This window comes from Squalius cephalus (assembly GCF_949319135.1).
Source record: "Squalius cephalus genome assembly, chromosome: 1".
Classification (NCBI taxonomy): domain Eukaryota; kingdom Metazoa; phylum Chordata; class Actinopteri; order Cypriniformes; family Leuciscidae; genus Squalius; species Squalius cephalus.
In genome coordinates, this window is record NC_137122.1 from 39,899,408 (window position 1) to 39,924,030 (window position 24,623).

Below are 24,623 nucleotides of genomic sequence, written 5' to 3' on the forward strand. Positions count from 1 at the left end.
AGGTTAGAGCTCATGAAGCAAGAGAGCAGCACAGGATATCTGATGCTGTTGTTTTATCTTGTTTTCCAGTGGCTCCCTAGAGATGCCCAAGTACATGGTGTGTGTGTGTGAATAGCACTATTTCGTTTAAAGAGAGAGAAATGGATGGAAAATGAAAGCGTATTCTGACCCATGGTATTGTCAGGCATCTGTGCTGATGTTCAGTAAAGAGAGTTCAGAATGAGAAAAGACTCTCAGCACACAAGAGGACCAGAGCAGGGAAAATGGAAAGAGAGAAACAAGACAACAATGTCAGTTGTATAGAAATCACCTAAAAAAAAAAAAACATTTGCAGGAACAAACCTTAGGATGTTATGGGGTAACATTAAAATATGTAATGATGTACAAGTGTGTTCATATATTTACATACCCCTTGCAGAATTTGATGTTTAGAATTTTTAAAATGTAATATGTTTTATTTTTTTTACATTTAAGAGATAAAAAAAAGAAATAAAATAAAAAAGAAAATTAAATAATTTATTAAATTAAATGGTATACAATTATTAATATTTATATATATTATATATATATTAACACACACACACACACACACACACACACACACACACACACACACACACACACACACACACACACACACATTATATATATATTAAATATTTCGCAAGATTAAATGAATTGTATGTACACAAATTTTCATTTTCATATCCCTCTCTGTAGCCTTCTCAATACTGTGTTGTCTTGGATCTCAGTATCATATAACCAAAATGTAAAAACAAAACAAAATTAAATTCTAATGTACAAAACATTCTGAGAAACCAAAAACCTTGCAGTATTTGGAGGATTTTTCACTGCTCAGGACAAAACAAGAATTAATGCATGTAAAATTTTGTACGAGGTGATATCTTTAAATTCAGTTCTCTTGTGGAATATAAAAAAATAAACTGCCATTTTCTATTTATTTATACATCTTGCAGATCCTGTCAACTTATGAGCAGAACAGTGTATTCATTTAAATCCCTCTCAGAATATCAGTTAATTTGATGTATTTTGCAAATACCTGCCAACATTTCTCTCTCTCTTTCTCTCTCTGTTTCAGTGGGAGTGACTTCTCAAAACACCAGCCCTGGCTGTTTGAGTGTGTCCTGGAAGAGAGTGTCCGAAAATGCAACAGAGGTGACAATGTGAATCAAGCAATGAGGCACACTTAATAAAAGCTTTTGTTAAGTCTACAGCTGTTTTTTTCCCCCGTGTGCTCTTGTGAGTCAAGCCAGATGACAGGTACGGGATAAAAATAGAGGGATGGGAGGGAGGAATCTGTGGACGGAAAAGAAGTAGAGGCATAAATCTGAATCTTTGTTGCTTTCCTATTTATTCTGATGTAATTTCAAATGACTAGAGCATGTATTAAATGGCCCATAATGTGAAATATTAGATAAATTGGAAGATTTATGCAAATGGGCTTCTATTTCCCCAAAACTGTTTTCTTGCATTGAAAAAAACAAAAACAAAAAAAACATTACACCACAAATGACTTCAAATATCCCATTTGTTATTTAAATTTATTCAACATTTCCAAAAGATAGAGTAGGACTGACAAACATAGCATAGATTTATTTATTTTACAGCTTTATTGTTTCTTTTATATCTTCTCTGTAGAGGCTTAGCTAAACGTGTCTGATGCAATCTCATTGTCTCTATATCACATCTTTGACCTGCTAAAGCATAGCACATTTCTCAAACCAATAATGTGGCAAAGACAAAATGTAGTTCATGCTCTGGTGTTGGTACTGATACACACACACACCACACACACACCACTCACACTCACAAACCCACATGCACGCTTACAAACAAACCTCATTTGCACACATTCCTTCGTCCCATCAGGATAAAATAAATAAAAATATTGAAAATGTTCTCACTGAATGTTGTTGAATTTGTTAGCAGGAATGATTGAGCGATAAGTGAAACCCCTCAACCGCACCTCAACTCTCCCCAGAAATGCATCCCTCACCCCTCTTGAAAATCAAAACTTTTTTTAACAAACACTTCTGACTTCTGTATTTCACTGTTCAATCTGTTTTTTGTTTTTTTGTCAATCACAGGCTCTCCATTCATTCTACTTTAAGTTAACTAATACTAAAATATAAGCATCCTTTAAGTCATCATTTACTGTCACTCATGTTCAAAAGAAAGAGAAAGTCATCTGCAGTTTCCGCAGGAGCGCAGAGGGGCGGAAGGTGGCTGAGAGGAGGGAGTTTAGGGTCGAGTGCTAATTGACAGGGGAGGAAAGGAGTCATGGGAAGAGGGGGTAGCAGAGTATCAATTGTTTAAATTGAGTATCAAGTGCTTTTAAGGAATAACATTCATTCGCAATTCTCATCAGCTACTGCAGTCCCAACAAAGTACAACACACATGGAAAGAATGCAGATGGAAATCAGTAACCAACAGTAGCCAACAGGGGGTGCTTTGTCCAACATAGAGGTAAGGAGAAATCGAATTAGACATGAGCGTAACAATTATATAAGTACTTTTTTTGAACAGGGTGCCAGGGGATATCTGATATCATTACATTAGATATCTATGGGTAAAGAAAGTTTTACTGAGGAAAAGCACATGATGACTAGTTTAAAGATCTCTGCCAGTCACTCTTGGAGTCTTAAAACAAGATGCCCTTTCAACATCGAAAGAGAAAAACGTCACGTTTATCACTTTATTTCCTTGTCTTTTATCGAACAATAAGGTGATTCGAAGAAAAGCCACTGAACCTAATTCCAGTGAGTCTCTTTCTGTGAAATGTGTGCTGAAGCAATGGAGAGATCCTGATAAAATAAAGCTCTGGGATGGTGAATGCTCCTTCCTTCACTTCCTTTTTCCTTTCACTATATCTCTTTCTTTCCCACTCCTTCCCTCTTACGCTCATATATTCAGTCGGCGTAAAGAATGAAGCCAGAGAAGGTGCTGTATTTGTTGTTGTTGCCTCCGTGGGCTTTGCCACCATCCAGTTTGATGTAGACTTCATCGCCAGCGTCCAGATGCAGAATCACACTGTTCGAGGCGTAGTCATAGTTCTGATCAGCATCCTGAGCGATCGCGCTGGCTCGCACCTACATGAGAGAGAGAGAAATCAAACAAGGAGGTTCAGTAACAGAAAATAATCTCTGTCGAACACTGTCGGTCAAGGTTTAGCTGGTTGGCATGGTTCTGTTAGACCGTGATGGTTGGTAGATGCTGTAAATATACCAGCTGGATCCAAAAGGCATCGTAGTCCATTTACAACTAGCCGTTTATTCTGACTAAATAACTTTTTGGCAAGTAACTTCTCAAAAATTAAAGGTCCTGCGCCAGCCAAGCAACTGCCATTGTGATGTATAGGGATATTATGGATAGCTTTCTCCAGCTATTAATAAAAAACACACAAGCCGTTCATCTGTACGGTTCACACCAAGGTAATGAATACAGTTTAGTGCCAATCTCGTTTTCTGACACTGATGCTTAAAATCTGCAACCTCTGCAAAGGTTAAATATCCCTCATTAAATAGTAAGTATTAGATATCCACCAACACATAAGCACACATAAGACTCTGGGATGCATAAAATCACGTAATCATTGACACACATTCAGACTCGCTTCAAATTGATGACAACTGTTACCGTTCACCTGAGCGGGCCGGGAAAAGATTGAGACACTGATGGATTTAATATGTGTGGATTTGTTCGAGTACCACACAACAGCGTTAGGGAAATTGCTGAGGATTTCTGTAATCTGTCTGGTGAATTAAATTTCGAAATGGTAAAGGCATGAATACGTAAAGCTTGTCTGTCTGGATCTCGCTCACAAGAAGCTGTAAAATGTGAGCGCGTTTTAAAAGCATTGAATGTGACAGGCTGACTTTTTTTTTTCAACGTTTCGGATAAGTGCTAATGTCTATGTTATTTATTAAAGAAAAAGAAGGAAGGAAGTGTTTGTGTGGGTGTGTATTTGTGTGTCCTTGTGTTCTTGTTCTAGATGACCTCTGTTACATCTAATTAAGAGTTCTGTTTGAAAGGATTTTTACAGACTCAAGGGAGAGACTCCGTAGGCAGAGGTGTTAGAGCAAACCCCGGTGCACTATTATAATCAACACCAGTGTATGGTGGTGTGTGTGGCGGAGTTGGTGTGTGTAAGTGTGTCCCTCCCACACGATGTGGCTTTCACTCTTTGGCAATTCTAGTAAGAAATATAGAGGGAACCAGGGTTCTGGAAGGGGAAGAGTCAGAAATGACTTTGCTATGTAAAACAGTCTGATGCATTCACACATACTAACAAACTAATGCTTTGCCTTTTGTATAAAAGGAAATTTTACAGGGCCACCCACAATTGTCCTGATACCCTATGTTGTTCTAAACCTGCATGACTTACTTTATTTTGTGAAACACAAAGAAGACATTCTGACAAACTGTTTTTGCCCATAGAACGAAGGTCTTTTGAATTCAAAACAACAATGGACTCCATAGACTTTTACTGTACAGAAGAAATAAAGACATCCGGTTTTGGATAATGCCAGAATATTTTTTAACCCAATTTCAGCCACGTTTTTCGATATCTTTTGTGAAAAAGGCAATGCCAGAATGCAGTGAAAAATACACATTCAAAAATGCAAATTCAGTGAGATAACTTATTTGTAAAATCAATATTGCGAATTATAAAGAGTTTTTAGTTCATTAAAAAGAAAAACTGACTTAACTTAGAAACATTCTAATGTCAAACTAAAGATTATAAATATATTAAAATGGTTCACTCATATTACTTGTGCTACATTACTTTCTAAATTACTTTGGAATGTAACGGTTGCTTTTAGATGGTGCATGAGACGGACAAATGCAACCACCGGAGAGACCCAGTTTATGAATTGAACAAAGTGCAGCAATTTGATGGAATAAGTCCCGCCTTCTATATAAAAGCGCCATTGGGCGATTGGTAAAGTCATTGAATCACTGCACCTGCTATTAGAAGTTGTGTTTCTATTGAATCAGTCAGTGACCTGAGACGTACGCTTGGGACTGCACATGTGCGTTGGCTTTACCGAACTGAAATATGTTTTTTTTTTTTTTATCATTCTATTTGAGAAACATCAGTAATGGGTCAGATTTTGTTGATTAATCGAAATTTGTCAATTAAATGTGAGCTTGTGAGATTTCTGTATTTCCCAATTAATCAATTGCTTGAATCATGCAATGCATCTTCTGTGTGTAGCGCTATTTGTGTGGTGTGTGGAGTTGCTGCCTATGCCTATATGAGGCAGCTGCTTGTGTAGACAGTGCGGCAGCGAGGCAGCTCTCTAGGTTTTGGAACAGAGATAGTATGTTTGTGTTGCTTGAGTAAATGGCTGGATTGATTATATCACCACCTGTCCCATTGAAATGTTGGCTGGTGTTTGCGGGTATGCATGTGCGTGTGTGGCTGTCTAATTTCGTTCATCCACACAAACACCCTGTAAATACTCTGGCAGAGGGGATTCCCTGAGGTCAAGGCCATATGGATGTTTGGGCCGTAGTACGGTGGCTGTAGAGGGACACATGAGCTTGCAGTGCTGAAGTGTAATGGGTAGTGGTGCAGCGCTGGTTTACCAGCTGCTGCTAAATACACTTTACTCAAGCGCAATCTGAAATGCAGATATGAAAACACACAACTGTTCTCCATGCTTACACTGGAATAAATATCCAGGTTTATTAAATATGGATAACTTCGGTGTCTGATAAATAATCTCTTCAAACAATTAAAAATCAATCAATATTTCATGCCTATTTAATTATTAGGTAAGTATCCAACAAAATATGTAAACTTAGTTACTCAAGGCCAGCACTGTGAGGATTGCAAACGGTTGAAGTGGAATGATTAAATTGAAACAAAATCAGGTCTTCTGAATTTCAGCAGAGATAGCTACTTAAATCTCAATAGGGCCATATCAGCTTTTGATTTTAGAGACGAAGCAAATGGTGAAAGAAAATGCAATAAAGAAACAGAGGGAGAGAGAATATTATGAACCTATCTTGAAAAGAGCTGTCAATTTCTTCAAATCGAATGATTCTGCTGTTTTTCATTTTGTGCTGAGGCAGCTCTTGCCAGAATTGTTCCTTATTGATCGGATACATTGACACATGTGCCGGCGTAAGAGTGCTGTGCGGCTTGAGTGACATTGGCCAAAATTCACCCTCCTCTTTCAGTGTCCACTTTCTGAGCCAAAGAGAGAGAAGGATCTGGAGCTTTGGACCAGCCCTCCTCAGGGATGCGGTGGGATCAGCAAACACAGTGGAGCCCTCTCATTAGTTTTCATTTTGAGCTGAATGGCAGTGGGTTTGTCAGCCAGAGACTGTAATGTGTTCTTTAATTATGATGGACAGAGCGCAGTGCAAGAAGGAATGGAGAGAAATGTGACAAGGCCATGGAAAAGAGTGAGATATGGCATTTCGACAGCCATCAGAAAGCTTCAGGATTCTTGGACGAAGTCTTTGGGACATCTGTATTTACAAGAACCCCAAAGTATATTTGCACACTGAAGCCACACTTGAATTATATGAATGTCATTTCAATAGATAACAAACTATCAAACAAAAAGTGTAGACATATTCCATTGTTTTGACAACCAGAAAGTGTTGTCATATGTTTTGAAATGTGTTTTGCTTGAACAGTCTGCGTGTGCTATATGTCTTCGAAATAAATGTAGCTTGATTTGGGTTTTTTTTTCATTCATATATTTTTAAATGTAGCTAAATTGTCCAAATACTAAGAACACTGTATATTGGTTAACGTACTTCCTCTCTCCTCAAAAAAAAAAACTTTTTCTCATTTACCTGAGTCTCTTTTATGTTCTCCTTTGTAAATCTCTTCATATACATGTCTGGTTTTTCTTCCATCCAATTAGTTTTCTTAATCATCTTAGGACTTTCAGCTCTCAATCTCTCTTTCCCCTTTTCTCCTCTTTCTATTTTCTATTTCCATCTATATCCATGTCTTGAGGTCTGAGAGGTCGAGAGCAGACGATCAATAGCTCAGGTAAGAGGAACAGACGGCTGGTGATGTAAATGAGAAAGGATTGAGAGAGACAGACAGACTCCGACCCTGTAGCCATCTGTCCACCATCTTCACTGCCCCACCTCACTTCTAGTAAGTGTTTTTTGTACAATTTTTTACAAATATTTTCTGTACATTTTACCTTATAACCATCGTGTTCATTTTACAAATCTTCTTTTTAAATACCTATATCGATCGATTACTTTTTAAAGGGTAAATTAATTATTCTTCTGCTGTCATCTACATGTTTCAAAACACTTTCCTGATATTACAAAATTCTTAGTTTCTTTTGTTCTAATTAACATCTTTTCATTAATCCCAGTTGGTCAAAGCAAAATGTCTTTCACTCTTTTTACACTGTTGGTTATATTAGGGTTGTGAGTGGGGAGAATGTTGCTGATGGTCAATATGAATCTAAATATTTCAACCATTCACCTTTATCTCACCTGGTCTCGCATGAATTGAAAAAGGATTGAGAAAAATGGCAGACTGAATATTCATGCAAGTCTGGGTTCATCTCACTCTCATCTTCTGAATATACTTGATATAAAGACTGACAGAACTATACCATTAACAAAGTAATTCACAGCTTAGGGGTGGCAGACAAAAGAACTGATTTGTATTCAAAGTTTGTGCATTGCACTTATACGAGTTATGGACAGTTTTACATAATTACTAGTGTATGATGGTGTGGCTATGAATAGTTTTTTCCTGACTACTACTAATATTTATAAAGCCTTAAAGAAACATTAGAGAAGTGTTCAGAAAATATTGTGCCAGTATTTAATTCAGAAGTAAGGTCTGCTTTGGCACATTCAGTGTAATAAAGCAACTGCAGAGCTTCTATTGCGTCTTGTCGTCGCATAAGGTCAAATGTAAGAGGACTTGCCCGTCACTCAACCCAGATGACTCTGTGTTGCCCTGTCTCTCTTTTTATTCTCTATCCTTTTTCTATTCATTGTTTACCTTCTTGATTAAATCTGGTGAGTCTAATATCGATGCGCAAACAAAGTCTGCTATTCTGAATCCATGGTGACGATCGTCCGGTGCATATTAATGTCAAATAATCCGCCTTTAGCACACACAGCCTGCATGGCGGCCTTATTAAAGGGTTAGCTCTTAGTGCCCTGGGAGTGCGTGGGATTTGTTGGAGAGGATTTCGATGAAACACGTTTTAATCTTTTTTTCCTTTTTTTTAATATTAGCTTCCTCTGGGAAGCCGGACTTCCGTTGTTGGCTGTGTTGGGATATCATTTCAGGGTAATTAAAAAGCAATTGAACTGCGGTTGAAATCTAAGCTTAAAAAACTCTTATAAAGACTTAATGACAGAAACTGTGTTCTGATTGACAATACTATAAAACTGATTTCATTGGTAAGGCCACTATGACTATAAATGATATCCTGAGCAATGAGACACCACAAGGCATTTCTAACTCTGCGTAAACAGAAATCTAATAGAAAGATGGATATATCAATTGCCTCTTAGAGGTCCACGGTGAATCCTTCCTTTATGATGCCCTCGGAGAATCTGTGTTAGCCGAGGCCTAAACAAAATAATTAACACAGACAGCCACTGCAATAAACGCTGAGATTTAAATGAATATTCTGGGCTCTTTAGAAAGCTTTTGTGTGATTCTGTCAATGAACACAGAAAATAATTGTTAATCGTACCTTAGTTGTAAAAACAAACAAAAAATGTGTTTATGCACTTACAATGGAAGTCTATGGGGCAACCGTTGCACAATTGCCCTAAATAGACTTAATTTATAAGTGAATAACTATCAGTTGTGTTTGTTTTTTTTAAACTGAAGTTTGAATTGAAATGATATTCTGTGCTAATCAATAGCATGCCACAGATGCTGCCATATAGCACAGTATGCCAGAATATTCATTTAACATGGGAGTGAAATAGCTGCAAAACAGGTCCGTGGGGAACAAATGAGGGAGGGAGGTGGTATAGTTGGGCAAAGTCAAAGAATGTAAGTCCAAAGACATTGTTGAGCTTTAGGGCTGGGTAAGGGGGACAGACAGCCTGCATTTAGCATTTCAAACAGACGGAAACCGGCGGCCCTGCTCTGACACGCATCTGTTTGTCCCTGTTTTAGAAAACAGTCGGTGTGTGCTCAGAGCACATACATGCCATGCGTCTGCCATAGACTTCATTGAGGAATGGCTTTTTGACTTTCAGGGAATGACCTCTCTGGTGATATTGCAAGATTTATGTGACTGATCAAAGAGCTAAATGTCTAAACATGTAGATAATCTGACATAATCATAAATCATTTGTTTTGTCAATTGATATAGATGGATGGTATAGGATACCTAGCAAAGTCAAGAAATCACTAAATAATCTCCAATGTTTCTATTATTATATATACACTACAAATGTTCACTACGTTCAAATGTTTGGAATAAATCATTTTTATAAAGTCTCACCAAGGCTACTTTTTTTTTGTTCAGAAATAAAGTAAAATGTAATATTGTTAAATATTTTGTACAATTTAAAATATCTGTTTTCTTTTTTAATACAATTTAAAATGTAACTTAATCCTGTAATGGCAAAGCTACTCTTCAGTGTGACACGACCCTTCAAAAATCAAATGCTGATCGTGTAATAAAATAAAAACTTTTTTATTTTTATCAAATGTTTTCTCTGTAAAACATATATAAGAGCTGATTTAGTTTATTTTAAATAGTCATCAAACCCCAGTTTATTGTTTGGCTTTTTTTTTCAGATCATCTGTAAAACCGTAGTACATCTGTATAGTTGAAACACTGTAAAAATGACATGATGACACAAATGTTTTTACATTATTCATAAAACTCATAAAAATAAGTTAAGCCATTTTAAACTTTTTTTTTTTTTTTTTTACGAAATTCTACTCGTCAAGTCAGTTTAATGTATTTCAAGTTAAAATGACTTACACAGCCAAGGTGATTGTGCTTAAAAATGTATAGCAATTTCTGTCCTTTTTTTTTTTTTTTTTTTACAGTGAATGTATTATTGGAATCAAACATACACCTTGGAATTTACGTACCAAAACTGCACCTTAATAAACCAAACCTTACACCTTATCCTTTAAATTTCCTGGCTCGATTTCTTAATACAGTCACTGGAGAGATTAAGCGTGCTGCGACTGAAACGCATGCAGTAGCCAGTGGATATTCTTACAGATGTCAGCAGCATCTCCCTGCCAGAGACTGATCTGTCTCTGAACGATATGAAACATTTCATCTATGGAAAGCAAACTAATCCTGATAGACAAGTCCCCCTGTTTCCTTCTCTCTTTCTTGCTTTTTTTCTGTGACTGACACCAGTATATAATATAGAAAAGGGACCATGTACAATTTTTAACGTGGCTAATTTTCATTCGCAGTTGACTTCTACCCTATTACAGGCTCTTAGAAGGTAAGTGGTAGTGTAGTTTAATTGAAGCATGCACCTGCCTCTAATTATACTTAAAAGGTGGACTGTGAGCTGCATCCCTGATCGAGGTTTAGCAGAGCTCTTCACACAGTGCTCGGAGAAAAATCCCCTCGTGGACGAGAGTGAGCCAGATGCTTGCTGGTTGTGTGAAAATCCTGAGGACATAAGAGACGGACGTGTGTTCCTTTTTCACTTGGGTTTATTAGCAAAGCAAACCTGATTAAGGACAAGATAAGTTGTGGAGAACAAAAGTGAAGGTGCCACGCTTTCATTTCCATCTGTCGCAGAGACACCCGGAGAGATTAATCTACCCAGCTGCTCTTTGTCTTGTCAGCGATCTCCAGGAATACTTAAATAACATTGATATAATGTTTAAACAATGATTAAAACTGTTTGAGAAGTACGGCCCATGGTGTTTGCACAGAGAATGAACGATGAATAGCGGTGAAAAGGAAAGGTTTTAATGAAAACTTCAGAAGTACTTCTAATAAAGTTATTACTGAGAAGGAGTTTAAATAACCATGTCGTCTGCTGATGGCCATGATAGACGAGGGCCAGCTGGCTAAAGAAGAGGATGCCAACAGCCATCAGCTAATGCCAGAGCAGCTTTCCATCAGTTACTCACACTTATGCATCTAAAAGAAATTTAAACAGGCTGATTCATGCACAGTTCAAGTAGCTGAAGTCAAGGAAGAGAGTTCACAAAATAGCCCCCGCAAAAAAAAAAAAAAAAAAAAAAAAAAAAAAAAATGATTCACAGAGATTTTTAGACTGCTTGGAAAAGTCATTTGTGTATAATCTATTCTAATAAAGGTTTCTGCCAAAACAGCCAGGTAGTTTACAACATGTGCAGTCTTTTATAACCAAATCCATTATGGATCTTCGTAATCTTCGTATGGATATTTTGGCTGCGGTGTACAGCATAGGTGAATCTAGACCTTATTTAGGGGGTATATTTGTCATATCAGCCCCACAAAAATCTGTAATTGACAGACAAGAAGAAAAAGATAAATAGTAAGCTTAATATAAACAAGATATTTTGGGCTTTAAATTTCAATTACAAAGCAAATTTAGCAAACAATTAATATTACTACTTTTAACAGTATAAACAGGGAATTATGCATGCAAATATACACCTGTTTTTTTATTTGATGAATTATTGCCTTTATACTGTATAGGCCTACCAGCCATGATAATTACATTACATATGGGCGTGCTTGGCATCAAAAAGTTTTAAAAATGCCTTAAAAAGGTTATTTCACTCTGAATCTTCTCAACTATATTTTATAACAGTTGTTATAAAAATTTAAAAAATCGGAAAAGTTTGTTACATTAGGTCCTATTCTTCCGTCTAGAACTTATGCAAACAATCACAAACTGAAGTAACAGCCACAAAAAAGCCACTGTTACTGATATAACAGACAAACAGATGCAGTTTAATTGGTTTGTTTAAAAGAACTGTCAGTCAAGCTCGACTTACACTAGTAACCTCACACTTAAAGCAAGAAATATTCCCCTAAACCACAAGTGGCGGATCCCCCTGAAGATGCACACAGTGGCCTGACCTCTACGCGAAGCCCCTCTCTGAAGCCTCTGAGCGGTGCAGCTGCTTAATGAAACATCTCGCTGCATTATAACGCATTATCGTGTGATAGAGTAGTCTCACCTCCTCTCAGTGCCATAATGAGGAGAGTGCAGTAATTCTAGTCTTGGGGGAGATTGAGGAAAAGGGAGAGAAAGATGAGGAGAGGGAGCGAGGGAGAAACGCATGGTTTTTGCTGCAGGATACATTTTTCATGAATTGCCCTATTCATCATTTGGCTCTGGGCGGATAGCTGTAATCTTACAGTAGCTGTTGTTTATTTTCCAAGGTGATCGAGGTGTTAAACACACACGTACACGCGCTGACTAATTCGATCAAGTAAGTGGGCTGAGCGAGAGAGTCACAGTGGACGTACATAGGTTTGTAGCGTCTGAGTGGAATTGAGTGGAGTCATTGAAAGCATCATTGAAGCATCAAGATGTTTACTGAAGAACTTTGCCGAGGGGCAAGTTGTTATTCCCTGTGACAGCAGAGTGTGTGTGTGTGTCATGAAAACATGAGTCGAGAGGGGGTTCGGGTATCAGTATGACCGCATGTGACTGAGAGTGTGTTGATTTCTGCTCATTAAAAGAAGTAGAGGGTCTCCTCCTGAGTCACAGACCAGACCACAGTCATCAGATGGGAAGGCGCGGCTATTTTAGTGCATATATTCAACATGCACGCTCACAGCAGTTCCGCTGAAGTATCTCTGGGCTGGATATTTGAATGATAGAGCTGAGGTGCAGAAGGTCTGTGTTTTAAAAGTATAGTTTCTCGCCTATAAATAAATGATGGGTTCCTCCACAGAATCAGTGTTTGCTCCGTCTCACCCCGACGCATGTGACATGTGTGGCATTTCTTCGCAGCATGGGAAAATCCAGTGCTAATAACCCTACAGCACCCAATTAGACTGGTTTTAATGTTCTGCTCCACTGGGCGGCAAATTTAGTGTCCAATTAGACATCACATCAGGGGCAAAGGCCCCGCCCCAGTGCCTCAACAGCTGATTAGAAGAGTGGAGAGCGAGAAGAATGTGTTTGACTGAAACGCAAGTACACTCTACAACTCCAAAGCAAATTAGCAAGCTGTTATTGAAGAGGACTGCTTATTGGACTTGTTAAAAGATGCTGCAGACTTTCTTTAGGGGATTATTTTGAGGATGATAAGTTTGTTTCTGACCGAAAAGACAAGTGAAAAATGTTGTATAGGCTACTTCAACCAAAATAATTATAGCACAAGCTATACTGGATGTATTTTTTCCTGTTTCTTGCAAAAATAGTATTGATTTGGGGGACATTTTCCCTCTAGCAGTCTGTTACTTGTCTCTCTCCTCATCCAAATACCAATGAACAACACTTGCATTTATGTACGCTGTGTAATTAAACATGAGTAATTTGTTTGACTCTAGTAACTGAACACTGAACTCTAATTAAAAACACGTTTTTGCTGTTCCAGATGGTGAAGTGTGCTTTTTTCCCCACACACATATTGTACACATATATTATTCATATTTCTCCTAGTCATATTAATTATATTAGCACATTTTATGCATGTAAAAACAATTGCCTTTAGGCATACACTATGCCCAAAGACATCTTAAAGGGGACCTATTAAGCAAAATTCACTTTTACATGGTGTTTGAACATAAATGTTTGTTGGCACAGTCAGCACCCTTCAGTGGTAAAAATATATCCACTTCTCTTTTTTTTATCCCTATAAATAAGCAATGTCTCAGAACAAGCCGTTTGCAGATTCTAGCTTTTGTGACATCACATTGCACAGGCCCCGCCCACGACTGCTGACGGACTCTGTCCTATTAGCATAGACCCCGTCCTGAGAGCGGTACACAGTCCGCCATGTTTATCTACTCGCCAGAGCATTTAACAGCAGCATTCAAGTAAGAAATGTATTCTTATTAAAGCTACTAAGTTGATTTTCTGTTTTTCTTTTGTTGTTTGATTCATCTGACCAGCCAATATAGCAGTAGGTAATGTATATTATGCTGCTTTCACTTTAAAGGGGTGGTATAATGCCCCTTTTTACAAGATGTAAAATAAGTCTCTGATGTCCCCAGAGTGTGTATGTGAAGTTTTAGCTCAAAATACCCCACAGATCATTTTTTTATAGCATGTTAAAATTGTGTGTTAGAAGCTCCGGTTACCTCACAATAGACATGCATTGAAAATTTCTAAAACTTTTAGCCTTTTATGTTCAAAGCGGGTCCAACGATGATGGAGAGACTCAAGAAGAAGTGACAACATGCAACAGGACGTTTCTGAATGGTTAGTTAATGAATTTATGTAGTTGATGTGGAGTTAACTAAAAGTAATTGATTAGCATATTCTGTCATGATAATCTATAAATCTCTCGTGTGGGAACTGTTGTAAGATGCCAACAGAGTGACATGCTATTGCCTTTATGTTAAGTACTGTATTGCAATAAATGTGAAAAGACGGATGCTACAGCTTGAGCAGACTCCCAAATGTGCTCTACTACAAGTCTTCCTCTTCTCATGGCCTTTGTTGCGTGTTCCCGGGGGCGGGGTTTATGTCAATTTTAGGGATGATGTCACTAACCCGGGAGGAAGCTTGTGTATTCCCTACCAGCCGTTTGTTGTAGTCCTTAAAAAGCAATTTTTTTAAAAGAAAATATTTCTCTTTGCTTTAAACTTTGAGCGTTGTAACTTTGCAATGTTGTTTATGCTCAAACAGCAACAATACATACTTACCAAAGTTAGAAATCAACCACCCCTTTAATACACAGGTATAATATACAAATGGGATTTCTTTACTTGCTGTTTACATTCACAGTATAGGCGTAGCCACGGGTTCACACCTAAAAATAGATGCAAAATTATTTTTTTAAATCTTCTAATTCTTCTAAAATCTCAACTTGGGCTATTGTTGTTTACTTACAATATTTTTTCATTTTAAATGTAATTTGATGTTTAAATTATTATTGTTAAAAAAAATAAAATCTGCTGACAGCCGCTGACTGTCTGATGGTAACAAGGTTGTGTTGCTGAGGCTCGCATCTCATGAGAAGAAAATGGAAACTCAGTGAACATACAGCGGTAAAAATTTATGTGAAGTTTTTATATTTATAACATATGATACAGTTAAGCAACATCACACGATCAAGAGTGCTGAATATCATCACGACTGAAAAAGTGAGTGATTTCATATGACACAATGCCAGTTCAATAAACAAGCAATTAATATTAAGTCACTTACATTTTAGACACAATATTGACTGTTTTTGTTGTATTTCATTACACATAACCGTGTTTTCATTACTAAATGATTCAGCGTTTTGAACAAACCGTTTGAACGAATAGTTTGAATAAATGGCTCAAAGACTCACTCATTAAGACAGTTGCTTGCCATCACCTACTGGTGGTTTAGTTTCGTTTAAAAATTTCATTCATTCCAATATTTCATATTTGTATATTCAAAAAAATATGTAAAACAATCTCATAACATTATTTAATGCAGTTGCAATTTTTCAGTGTAAATTATTTAATTTGATTGGTAACAGCCAGTGTCTTATTATTCTAATTTAATTTATTGATCAAATTTAAGAATTTCAAATGAAAGATGAAGCATATACAGTATTTAAAACGATTAGGGAAAATGCTCTTTATAAAGGTTAAAATATCATAAATATGCAGATTTATATGTTTTATGTTATGCACACCCAGATACTCTTTTCTGGCTACGCTAGTGATTCACAGACACGATTATGTTCATAGTATGTGAACTTTGTTTGACATAAAGTTGAGTGTATTTGACAGTTTAAGCGCAATAAGACATGAAAGAGAACTTAGTTTAATACTCACAGGGCGTGCCGTCTGACATCCAGTTTTCTGTGCAAGTGCTTCAGATGTGTGCGCTCAGAAAACCATATCAGAAGTTTAGACTGATATGGCTTTAAAACGCATGGAGATAATAAACTTTCATCATGATAAAGAATGTGAGCGTGACCGTGATAGAGATTTGTTTTTGGCAGATTATTCTAAAGCATTAGCTGTACAGGCTCCACTCTCTTCTGGAAAGCGGGGCAGGGAGCAGCAGCTCATTTGAATTTAAAGCAACGCTGTGCAGTTTTGGCAATTTCTTCACTGTTTTCTCGCTTTTTTGCTCATGGGTTTCTCTATAGAGCTCCCCCTACAGCTTCGGAATAGATATTTGACAACATTGTCGCCAAAACTCGTTGGCGACTCGCCCCCCTCCCATCTCCCCCTCTGGTCATTAGGGGTGGGGGAAAAAATCGATTCTTCGATGCATCGCGATGCGGACGTGGACGATTCTGAATCGATTCACAAATGTCAAAAAATCTATTTTCTAAAAAAAAAATATATATATATTTTCTAATAACGTAATATTGACGGAATGCAAAAGGCGGAACTATAAGCGGACGTGCAGTGCACGGACAATCTGTGGCGTGCACATAACAGAGACGCGCACATAACAGAGTCGCGCACATACATAACAGACTCATGATGGCTGAGCGCCAAATTCGAACGGCACCTTCTTCATTAAAAGCTAACGTATGTAAAATTGGCAATTTCATTGTTACCTATTTAGTATTTTTGTATGAGAGCTGCTTTCTATATTGTTTAGTTTTCACATCAGTACACTGTGTAAACCGATCTGTTATACGTACGTTATACTGCAATATGTGCAATTTCAGTCACAAAAAGTAACATTTTGACTGTGCTCTCTGCAGATGTTCATTCACTTTTTTTGTATAAGCTGTTTTTGATTGTAGTATACAGCAAACATTTCAAGTCATAACTCTTTATTATTTAGTTGTGTATAAGAGTGGCTTTGTATGTTACTAATTGAAGCTACAGTAAGTTGTTCAAAAATGTTCATTTTGTCTTCTTAATGATTAAATTGGACAATTTTCTTCTAGAAAGACAAGGTGTTCAGGTGGAGAAAAAACTTTTTCTTTACCTTGACATGTTTCGACTGCAACCTGCAGTCTTCCTCCACCTGAACACCTTGTCTTTCTAGAAGAAAATTGTACAATTTCTACAGTATGTTGGTTCTGATCTACTTCCTAAAGGAAATAAGCCTTTCATTTATTTGTTATTGTTTAGTTCAACTTGATGAGTCACAACACAATGTGATGTATTCATTTCTGTGTTCTACAGAACATAAGCTACATACAAATAATTCTGAAGTTATAACTACACGACACAGAAAGTGCTTTGAGTTGTTGTTACTCAATAAAAGAGTTAAGTAATTCAGCAGCTGACTTTTTTTAATACTGCAATCACTTTGTAGTGTATTTTCGTTTACTGTTGTGAAATGGAAAATCAATAATCGCTAATCGAGAATCGTTAATAATCGAAAATCGACTGTAATCGAATCGGGACTTCAATAATCGTAATCGAATCGAATCAGGAAATCAGACAGATTAACCACCCCTACTGGTCATGTGCATTTGTTTTCAAAGAAGCCGGCGAACGCATGGAGTCATGTCCTCTGAGGTATGTGTGATACACAGAAGGCTAGCATATAAATGTTTAGATAGTGTATGTGTGCAGTGCCGTAAAGCAATCCGTTACATCACGAGACCTGATATCACGCGATACTTCCTGACGCTGAGGCCGGCGGTCCACAGACCAGAAGTTGCAAGTGTGTTTTTTCTGCTCAAAGGCGCTAGGGGGGTGCGAGAAGACCACCAATCTACCCGAAAAAAGTCATATAACCATTTCAATGACTGCGAAGCTGTTCAGTTAAGGTAAAGAAACCCTGCATAGTTCACCTTTAAAGATACATGCACGAAAACAACATGTTTTTCCTTCCACTCAAAATTAGGCATTTATAACATGGTATAATAAATGATCTGTGGGGTATTTTGAGCTGAAACTTCAAATACACATTCTGGGGACACCTGAGACTTATATTATGTATCTTGTAAAAATGGGCATAATAGGTCCCTCTTAAAGAAGGACTGAGTTAATGTCATGATTAAAGGGATGGTTCATCCAAAAATGAAAATGATTTAGTCGTCATGATTTACTCACCCTCATGTCTTTCTAAACCTGAATTACTTCCTTTCTGCTGTTGAACACAAAATAATATATTTAGAAAAAATGTCTTGTCTGTACAGTTAAAGTCAGTGGACCCCAATGTTGTTTTGGACCCCAATAATTTTCATTATACTGTATGGGTGAAAACAGTTCTTCAAAACATCTTCTTATGTGCAAGGCAAAAGAAAACGTCATACGTGACGATGAGTAAATTATGAGAGAAATACATTTTTTAGGGTGAAGTATCCCTTTATTGTAGCTTACTGTTAAACATATTGTACTTTATAAATCAGCTTTAAACCAAACAGGTGAATCTTCAGATACCTGCGCACATCTGCGCATGCGTGAATGTGTGTATGTTCATTGGAGTGTGGTCTGAGACAGCAAGATTATCCCGAAGGAGCCTCTTGAGAAACACAAAGAGTGCCTGGATGCATTTGCTTATAATGAAGTCAGAATGGGTTTGGGTGGATTAATGACAATATCAACAGAAGGAACATAAGGACAGGTGCCAGCGCAATCTGGATGTGGTTCAAAGTTTTTAATTACGATTAAAAAGACTCTGGCACACTACAAACGCCTTTTCTTTTCCCAGTCTTTCTTTTTGTTTTTTACTCCTTTATCACATTTGAAGTGGAATTCCTTGCAAAGCCAGTGGAGTTTCAAAAGGAACTCGCAGGCATTTGTACATGTCCATCTGGCAGAAATGTGATTTTTTTGGGGGGGGGGGGGGATATTTGGCAAATTAAGAAAAAAATGTATTGGCAAGGAATTAACAGAAGGAGCTTGGAAAGTGGAGTGGAAATGGATGAAAAGAAATGCATCTGTGTACGAGCATGTGTATTAAAGCTAAAATTCATTAAATATAAATAATTACAGCGCTAATATTTTCCACACAGAATGCAGTCTCACCAGAATATTTTTCTTTTTTCTTTCTCATACACTCACGTACACATCTTGCACACCAGCTGTGTGGGTTTGTATGGTGGTATGGTCAGTGGCCGCTTGAAGAATAGAGTAAGTCCACAGGGATACAGCAGACTAGCTGAAAGTCTGTTAGCACTCCATCACTGCCATTAAGAAACACTATACTGCGTTCACATACATTCAGAGTAAGAGGAATACAACAAAGTTAAATAGTGAAAGTTTCTTTTAAACTGTTAGGGAACGATGTGAGACAGCTAATTCAGCAGCAGCTCACCTGAGGTCCTGTATGCCCATTCACACACACACACACACACACACACACACACACTGCTGCAATTGCTCTGATCTGGAATAGCGGTTTAATTAGTGAGGCGGTAACCACTTTATAAAGATTAGCTTGCTCTCAGGAGGAAGGCTTGTCTCCCATGTCTGCCTAAAGTGTCTGTGAGGAGGGTCTCTAGAGATCAGGACCCATTGTGTTCAACAGACGGTGCTTTACGACAACATATGCTCTCCCAATGCTCTTCCTTCACACACTCCATTAATGCAGTACTGTGCTCCCAGCAGTTTTTGCCTGTTCTTGCCTTTGCCATTAGTGTACTTCTTTTATGGGTTTTGCTTAGGCAATCTAGTTAGGACACTGTGAAAACAAAGAAACCTAAAACAGCACTTGGGAAGATTGCAAGTTAGCAGACAAACTTTTTAGCTGCACAACAGAGAAGTATGAGACCTTTGTAAACGTCTCTGCTAGAAAGTTTGTCTGCTAACTTGCAATCTTCCCAAGTGCTGTTTTTGGTTTCTTGCAAGGAATGCATTTTACTGTGGTTGATTGGTAGGTCTGTGTTCAGATTAAAGCACAAGTAATCAGATTAAGGATGTGTTTGTGACAGAAGCAAGTGTTCATCTTAATTAAGAGGAAGAGATCTGCCCACATTATCATGGCACCAAGGGACTGGACGAGTTAAATTAATATGGCAGCTAGAAAGACAGGCAGAGCTTATAAGAACTCTGTCTCAGTGAGCGGCCTAGTTTGATCTAATGAAGAAGAACATGATTACATTTATAAGGTTTAATAAGGAGGGAGAGAGAGTTTAAGATATGTTGGGAACAAAAAAGAAACATATTTCAATTGACCCTTCGGGAATTAGATTGACAGGCGATCTGACCAATCATAATCCGCCAATTTTGTCCGACAAAGCAGTGAGGAGAATTAGATTAACGTTGGAGGATTTGAACTTGAAAAACGGTGTGTGCTGACGTCTTTTCGCGGTTAAAACAACATTCCTTCTTATGTTCATTCATGTTTATTTGATGCTATAAATTAACTAGAAGGAGGGGGTGATCGGTTCACGAGCAGCTTTAACTGAGGCTCTAGCGATCTGTCAGACACATTAAAGAGCCACAAAACGGTATTTATTGTTTAAATTTCTTTAAAAAATGACCAATTTTGAGAGTTGAGACTTTGTTTCATATCACAAGTAACCTGGTCTGTCCTGTCTGTCAGGGCGTTGTCTGTGTCCTCTCTGCTCCGCGATGTATTTTTCACTGCGTGAGAACATGGTGTAGAGTGAGAGCGGCGTGGCTTGTCGGACATAGCAACAGTAACTAAGGGGGCGGGTCTTTGCGAACGGTCAATTCCAGTGACCGTTATAGCTTCCTTTTATTATCTCTTTCATTTTCCTGCTTACCCCCAGGGCCAGCTTTTAAACGTCTGGCATTCTTTCCTCTGTGACAATTTCGTTATAGGAGTTGAACTATGCTCTAAGAGCGGCTGCTGGATGTTCGTGGCGGCGGCGGCAGTCGGATAACCTTCGGTAATTGTATTTATCTGAACTGAAACATCGGCTATCTTGCGAAAGCCCCGGTTGCTGCGGCAACGCTGAGTCCTGCGCGCGCTGACCTCCAGACCGGGCCACAGAAAGACTAAAAACACATGCACGCGCCCTCCAGGTGATGCTCTCCAGTCTCCTCACCCCATTTTCAATTTCAGGTGCAGTTCTAGCTAAACAGTTAAAAATACATGTTGACAAATACACTTTATGGGTCACGTTATCTGTTGAAGCGAGGCAAATGGAAATGGGAGAGCAAATTAAAGAGCTTGAAATGTAAATTTGAAGTGTAGCCTATTCTGTGATCATCCAGTAGGCTGATCGTTGTGAACTTAGATTGTAACTCAAAAATGTCTGAAATGCATTTATTATTTGATTGGTTTATGTAAAACACGCACAATAACGCAGTGTATTGGTGCCAGACAGTTTATGAGCACTAAAGCGCACAATATATAAGGACACATCAGAGCAGATAAACCTTCGCTTTGACAAATGAAATATTTAATGATTTAAATGTGGCAAGAACGAATTGTAGGCTATTTATTAAAATGAGAGCTATATACATATATATAATTACCATTGCAGTGCCTGAAATTAGCCTACATTTAAATGAGTGTGATTAAGTATGTTTATGAAAGATGCTGTCAATTCTGGGCTACACTACAGGACAGTTTTATTTTAAAAGTCAAAACTGGCCTTGTGGTGTCTTTGTACACTTCCTAAACGATGTAATATTTCAGTAGGACTATTTGAAAATGTGAATTCTTGTTCACTCGAGCCCGAAGAGACTCTAAAGTCTACTGTATAATTATATTCCATCTGTCACCCCCGCGTTGCGCGTGCGGCAGGATTCTGTGGATGACGTTGCACGTGCGCTTTTCTCCCTCTTGAGAGTTAGTCTTGCGTGCCAAACTACTCCAACAGAATAAATATATTACGGCATTCTTATAAATACTGTATCAGGAATTACAACCGTGTCGACAAATCCTTAACAATAATATCAGATCCTTAAACATCGCACGTTCCACTTATGTCTATATTTGTGTCTATTTGTGCACATTCTGACATGTCACTGTGCCACTGTATATCGTGTACAACTCCACATTTTATCATTAAATAGCGCAAACAACAAAAGCTATGAACAGAGGGAAAGACATGCATACACACACACAGAGAGAGAGAGAGAGAGAGAGAGAGAGAGAGAGAGAGAGAGAGAGAGAGAGAGAGAGAGAGCAAAGGACACATAGAAAAAAGAGAGAGTAAAATACCATTAAACGGTCGTTTCTTGAGACATGCTGGGATAATAAGATGTGTTTGTGGCTGTAGCTTGGCACTGTGATTATAAGTTCATGAAGTTGCACGATTTGGCACGCGCTGCCTTTTTTTTTTATCAAATTTTGGCATTTTCGTTCGCGCCCCCTAATTAATGATCATTACGTAAATAAGCTTCGCGCGGAAAATAGCCACATTCGCGGTCAAACATTTACTGCAAATAAATAAATGGCAATTTATTTAATGGCTTAGTGTAAACTGATTCGAGTAGTAGCCTATTCATTTTTTCCTTTAAATATTTGTAATGACAATAGCCTTTATAAAATTAATGACACCAAATGTAACTTTTGCAATATTTATACATCAATGAACAAAATATATTCTCCTAAGTTGAAAAAAGATATAGGCTATAATTATGCGCTTTTTAAACACACTGGACACTTCATTAAAAAGTTCGGAGTGGCAAACTTTTAAGTGTCCCATACTAAGACAATTCCTCAAAAGAGAGAGAGATAGAATCTCTGTCCTCTGTTAACGGGGACACGCGCACAATGTCAGCGCGCATTTAGCGCATTCAGCTCGTGTCTTCTCGCCGGGTGTGTGGCGCCGCAGCTGTGCGAACTTCACCCGCGTGCTCTGGGGGACGAGGAACTCACAGCAGATGTTACTGCGTCTCCCACCAGTTTCACACGAAACACACACACACAAAAAAAATTTAAAAAGCGGAGGAGAGAGACAAACGACAGTCTTTTTTGTCCTCTGTGGGGTCATTATTAACAGCTTAATTAATTTTAGATCCGCTCTGTGAATACCAGCTCAAACCACCAGCACGTACTTCTAACACGAGATGAAGAAATGCTCTTTATAGATTTGCAACACGATTTTAGAAACAATACTTGAAAAAGATCAGAATAAAAAAAACTGAAAAAAACTATACAATTGAAATAAAATATTAACTTATGTCAATAGGAATATAAATACGTATAGGCAATATATATATATATATATATATATATATATATATATATATATATATATATATATATATATATATTTTTTTTTTTATCTTATTGACATAAGTTAATATTTTATTTCATTTTTTTTTTTTTTTTTTTTGGTGTTGAAAAGCTTAGCTATCACATGATCATGATATATATATGTCATGATCATGTGAAAGCTAAGCTTTTCAACAGCAAAAAAAGAAGAAAAAAGGTCATAAATAACTCTTATAAGAATTTGGCACTCACCTGTCCGTTCTTGCACAGGTCAGCCCACATGCTGGTGCCGTCACCTCCCCTCATCAGGACGTGGTAGATGAAGAAATACGTGCCCGGCACGCTGCAGATGAACTTGCCCGAAGTACCATCATAGTTGTTGCCGAGGTTGGTGACCACATCGTCGAACTTGAGGATCTCATAGCCCTCGTGAGGGTTCTTCAGTCCCGCGTAGAAAGCCACCCGTGGGTGCGTGTTGTATGTAACCGTGCTGATAGCTCCATCCTTGTCAAGACTCAGAACCCCGTTTCGGCCACCGTCCTCCCGGTTCCCCGGGGGCCCCATCGGACCCGGGGGCCCTGGCTCCCCTGGTGGCCCCGGAGGTCCGGGTTTGCCTGGCCTGCCCGGCTTCCCCTGTGGCCCCTGGAGGAGCGTGGAGGGTGGGGGCATGTTGCTGTGGTCGGCCAGAGCCTCGGCCTCGGCCTGCACAGAAGAGCCAGTGCTGGTGATGCCCGTGGTGGTGCCCTTGTTCTGGTACGGGTCGCACACCATTCGACAGGTGCCCAGCATCTCGTAGTGGCTGTTGTCATTGCTCACGGAGCTGACCAGCACAGGGATGAGCACCACCAGCACCAGCACCAGCATGACCCCTACAGCGGCCGCTACCAGGGTCTTCCTGCCCAGGCTGAGGCGCGGGAGTGGCTGGGCAGCCAGCGTGGGTCTGCCGGGAGCCGAAATGGTGACTGCTGGAGAAGAGGAGACCGCAGAGAGAGAGAGAAAGACAGAGGGGTGCAGGGGGTCCCAGGGGAAAGGTGCCAAGCCCTAGGATCCCAAATGTGTAGAGGAGCACGTGAGGGTGAAAGAGACCCACATGCACACGCTCTCACACGCTTTCCTAGCTCCGTGCACGCCTGGTTTGCTAAGCTGGCTCACTGGATCCGTTGGGCAGGCTGGAAAGAGCTTTCACACAGATCCCACATCCGCTCAATCTCACTCACACACATACACACTCTCACACACGCACGCGCATGCATGCAAACGCGCTCACACGCGCTCCCAAAAAGTCGATCCCATTGTCTGGTGGACAGAGTTGCACTAGGTAATGAAGAGAATGAGGGATGGCAGAGGCGGCAAAGAGGAAGAGAGGATGAAGTGAGCGAGTGTGTGCATGGGAGTGAAGGACAGCGTGTACGCGCGTGAGAGAGAGAGAGAGAGAGAGAGAGAGAAGCAGATATAGAGGAGAGACGGTGTGTTTGCAGAGGCGTTTTCT

The 24,623-nt window shown here is 38.8% G+C and overlaps 1 protein-coding gene across 1 annotated transcript; it reads right to left on the bottom strand.

The window, feature by feature from the left end:
* Nucleotides 1-1,361: 1,361 nt before the first annotated feature.
* On the bottom strand, nucleotides 1,362-24,623 carry c1ql1l2 (complement component 1, q subcomponent-like 1-like 2). Its single transcript, XM_079875156.1, has 2 exons — nucleotides 23,387-24,623; nucleotides 1,362-3,111 (listed from the first exon to the last, which is right to left on the bottom strand). Exons 1-2 carry the CDS (start codon nucleotides 23,996-23,998, stop codon nucleotides 2,932-2,934), a joined length of 792 nt encoding a protein of 263 aa, XP_079731282.1. The 5' UTR covers nucleotides 23,999-24,623; the 3' UTR covers nucleotides 1,362-2,931.

Coding starts and splice junctions, on each gene's coding strand:
- c1ql1l2 (XM_079875156.1), bottom strand. CDS start 23,998: ATGCTGGTGCTGGTGCTGGTGGTGCTCATCCCTGTGCTGGTCAGCTCC. Junction 3,112..23,386: donor ACCTGTGCAAGAACGGACAG/GTGAGTGCCAAA, acceptor TCTCTCATGTAG/GTGCGAGCCAGCGCGATCGC.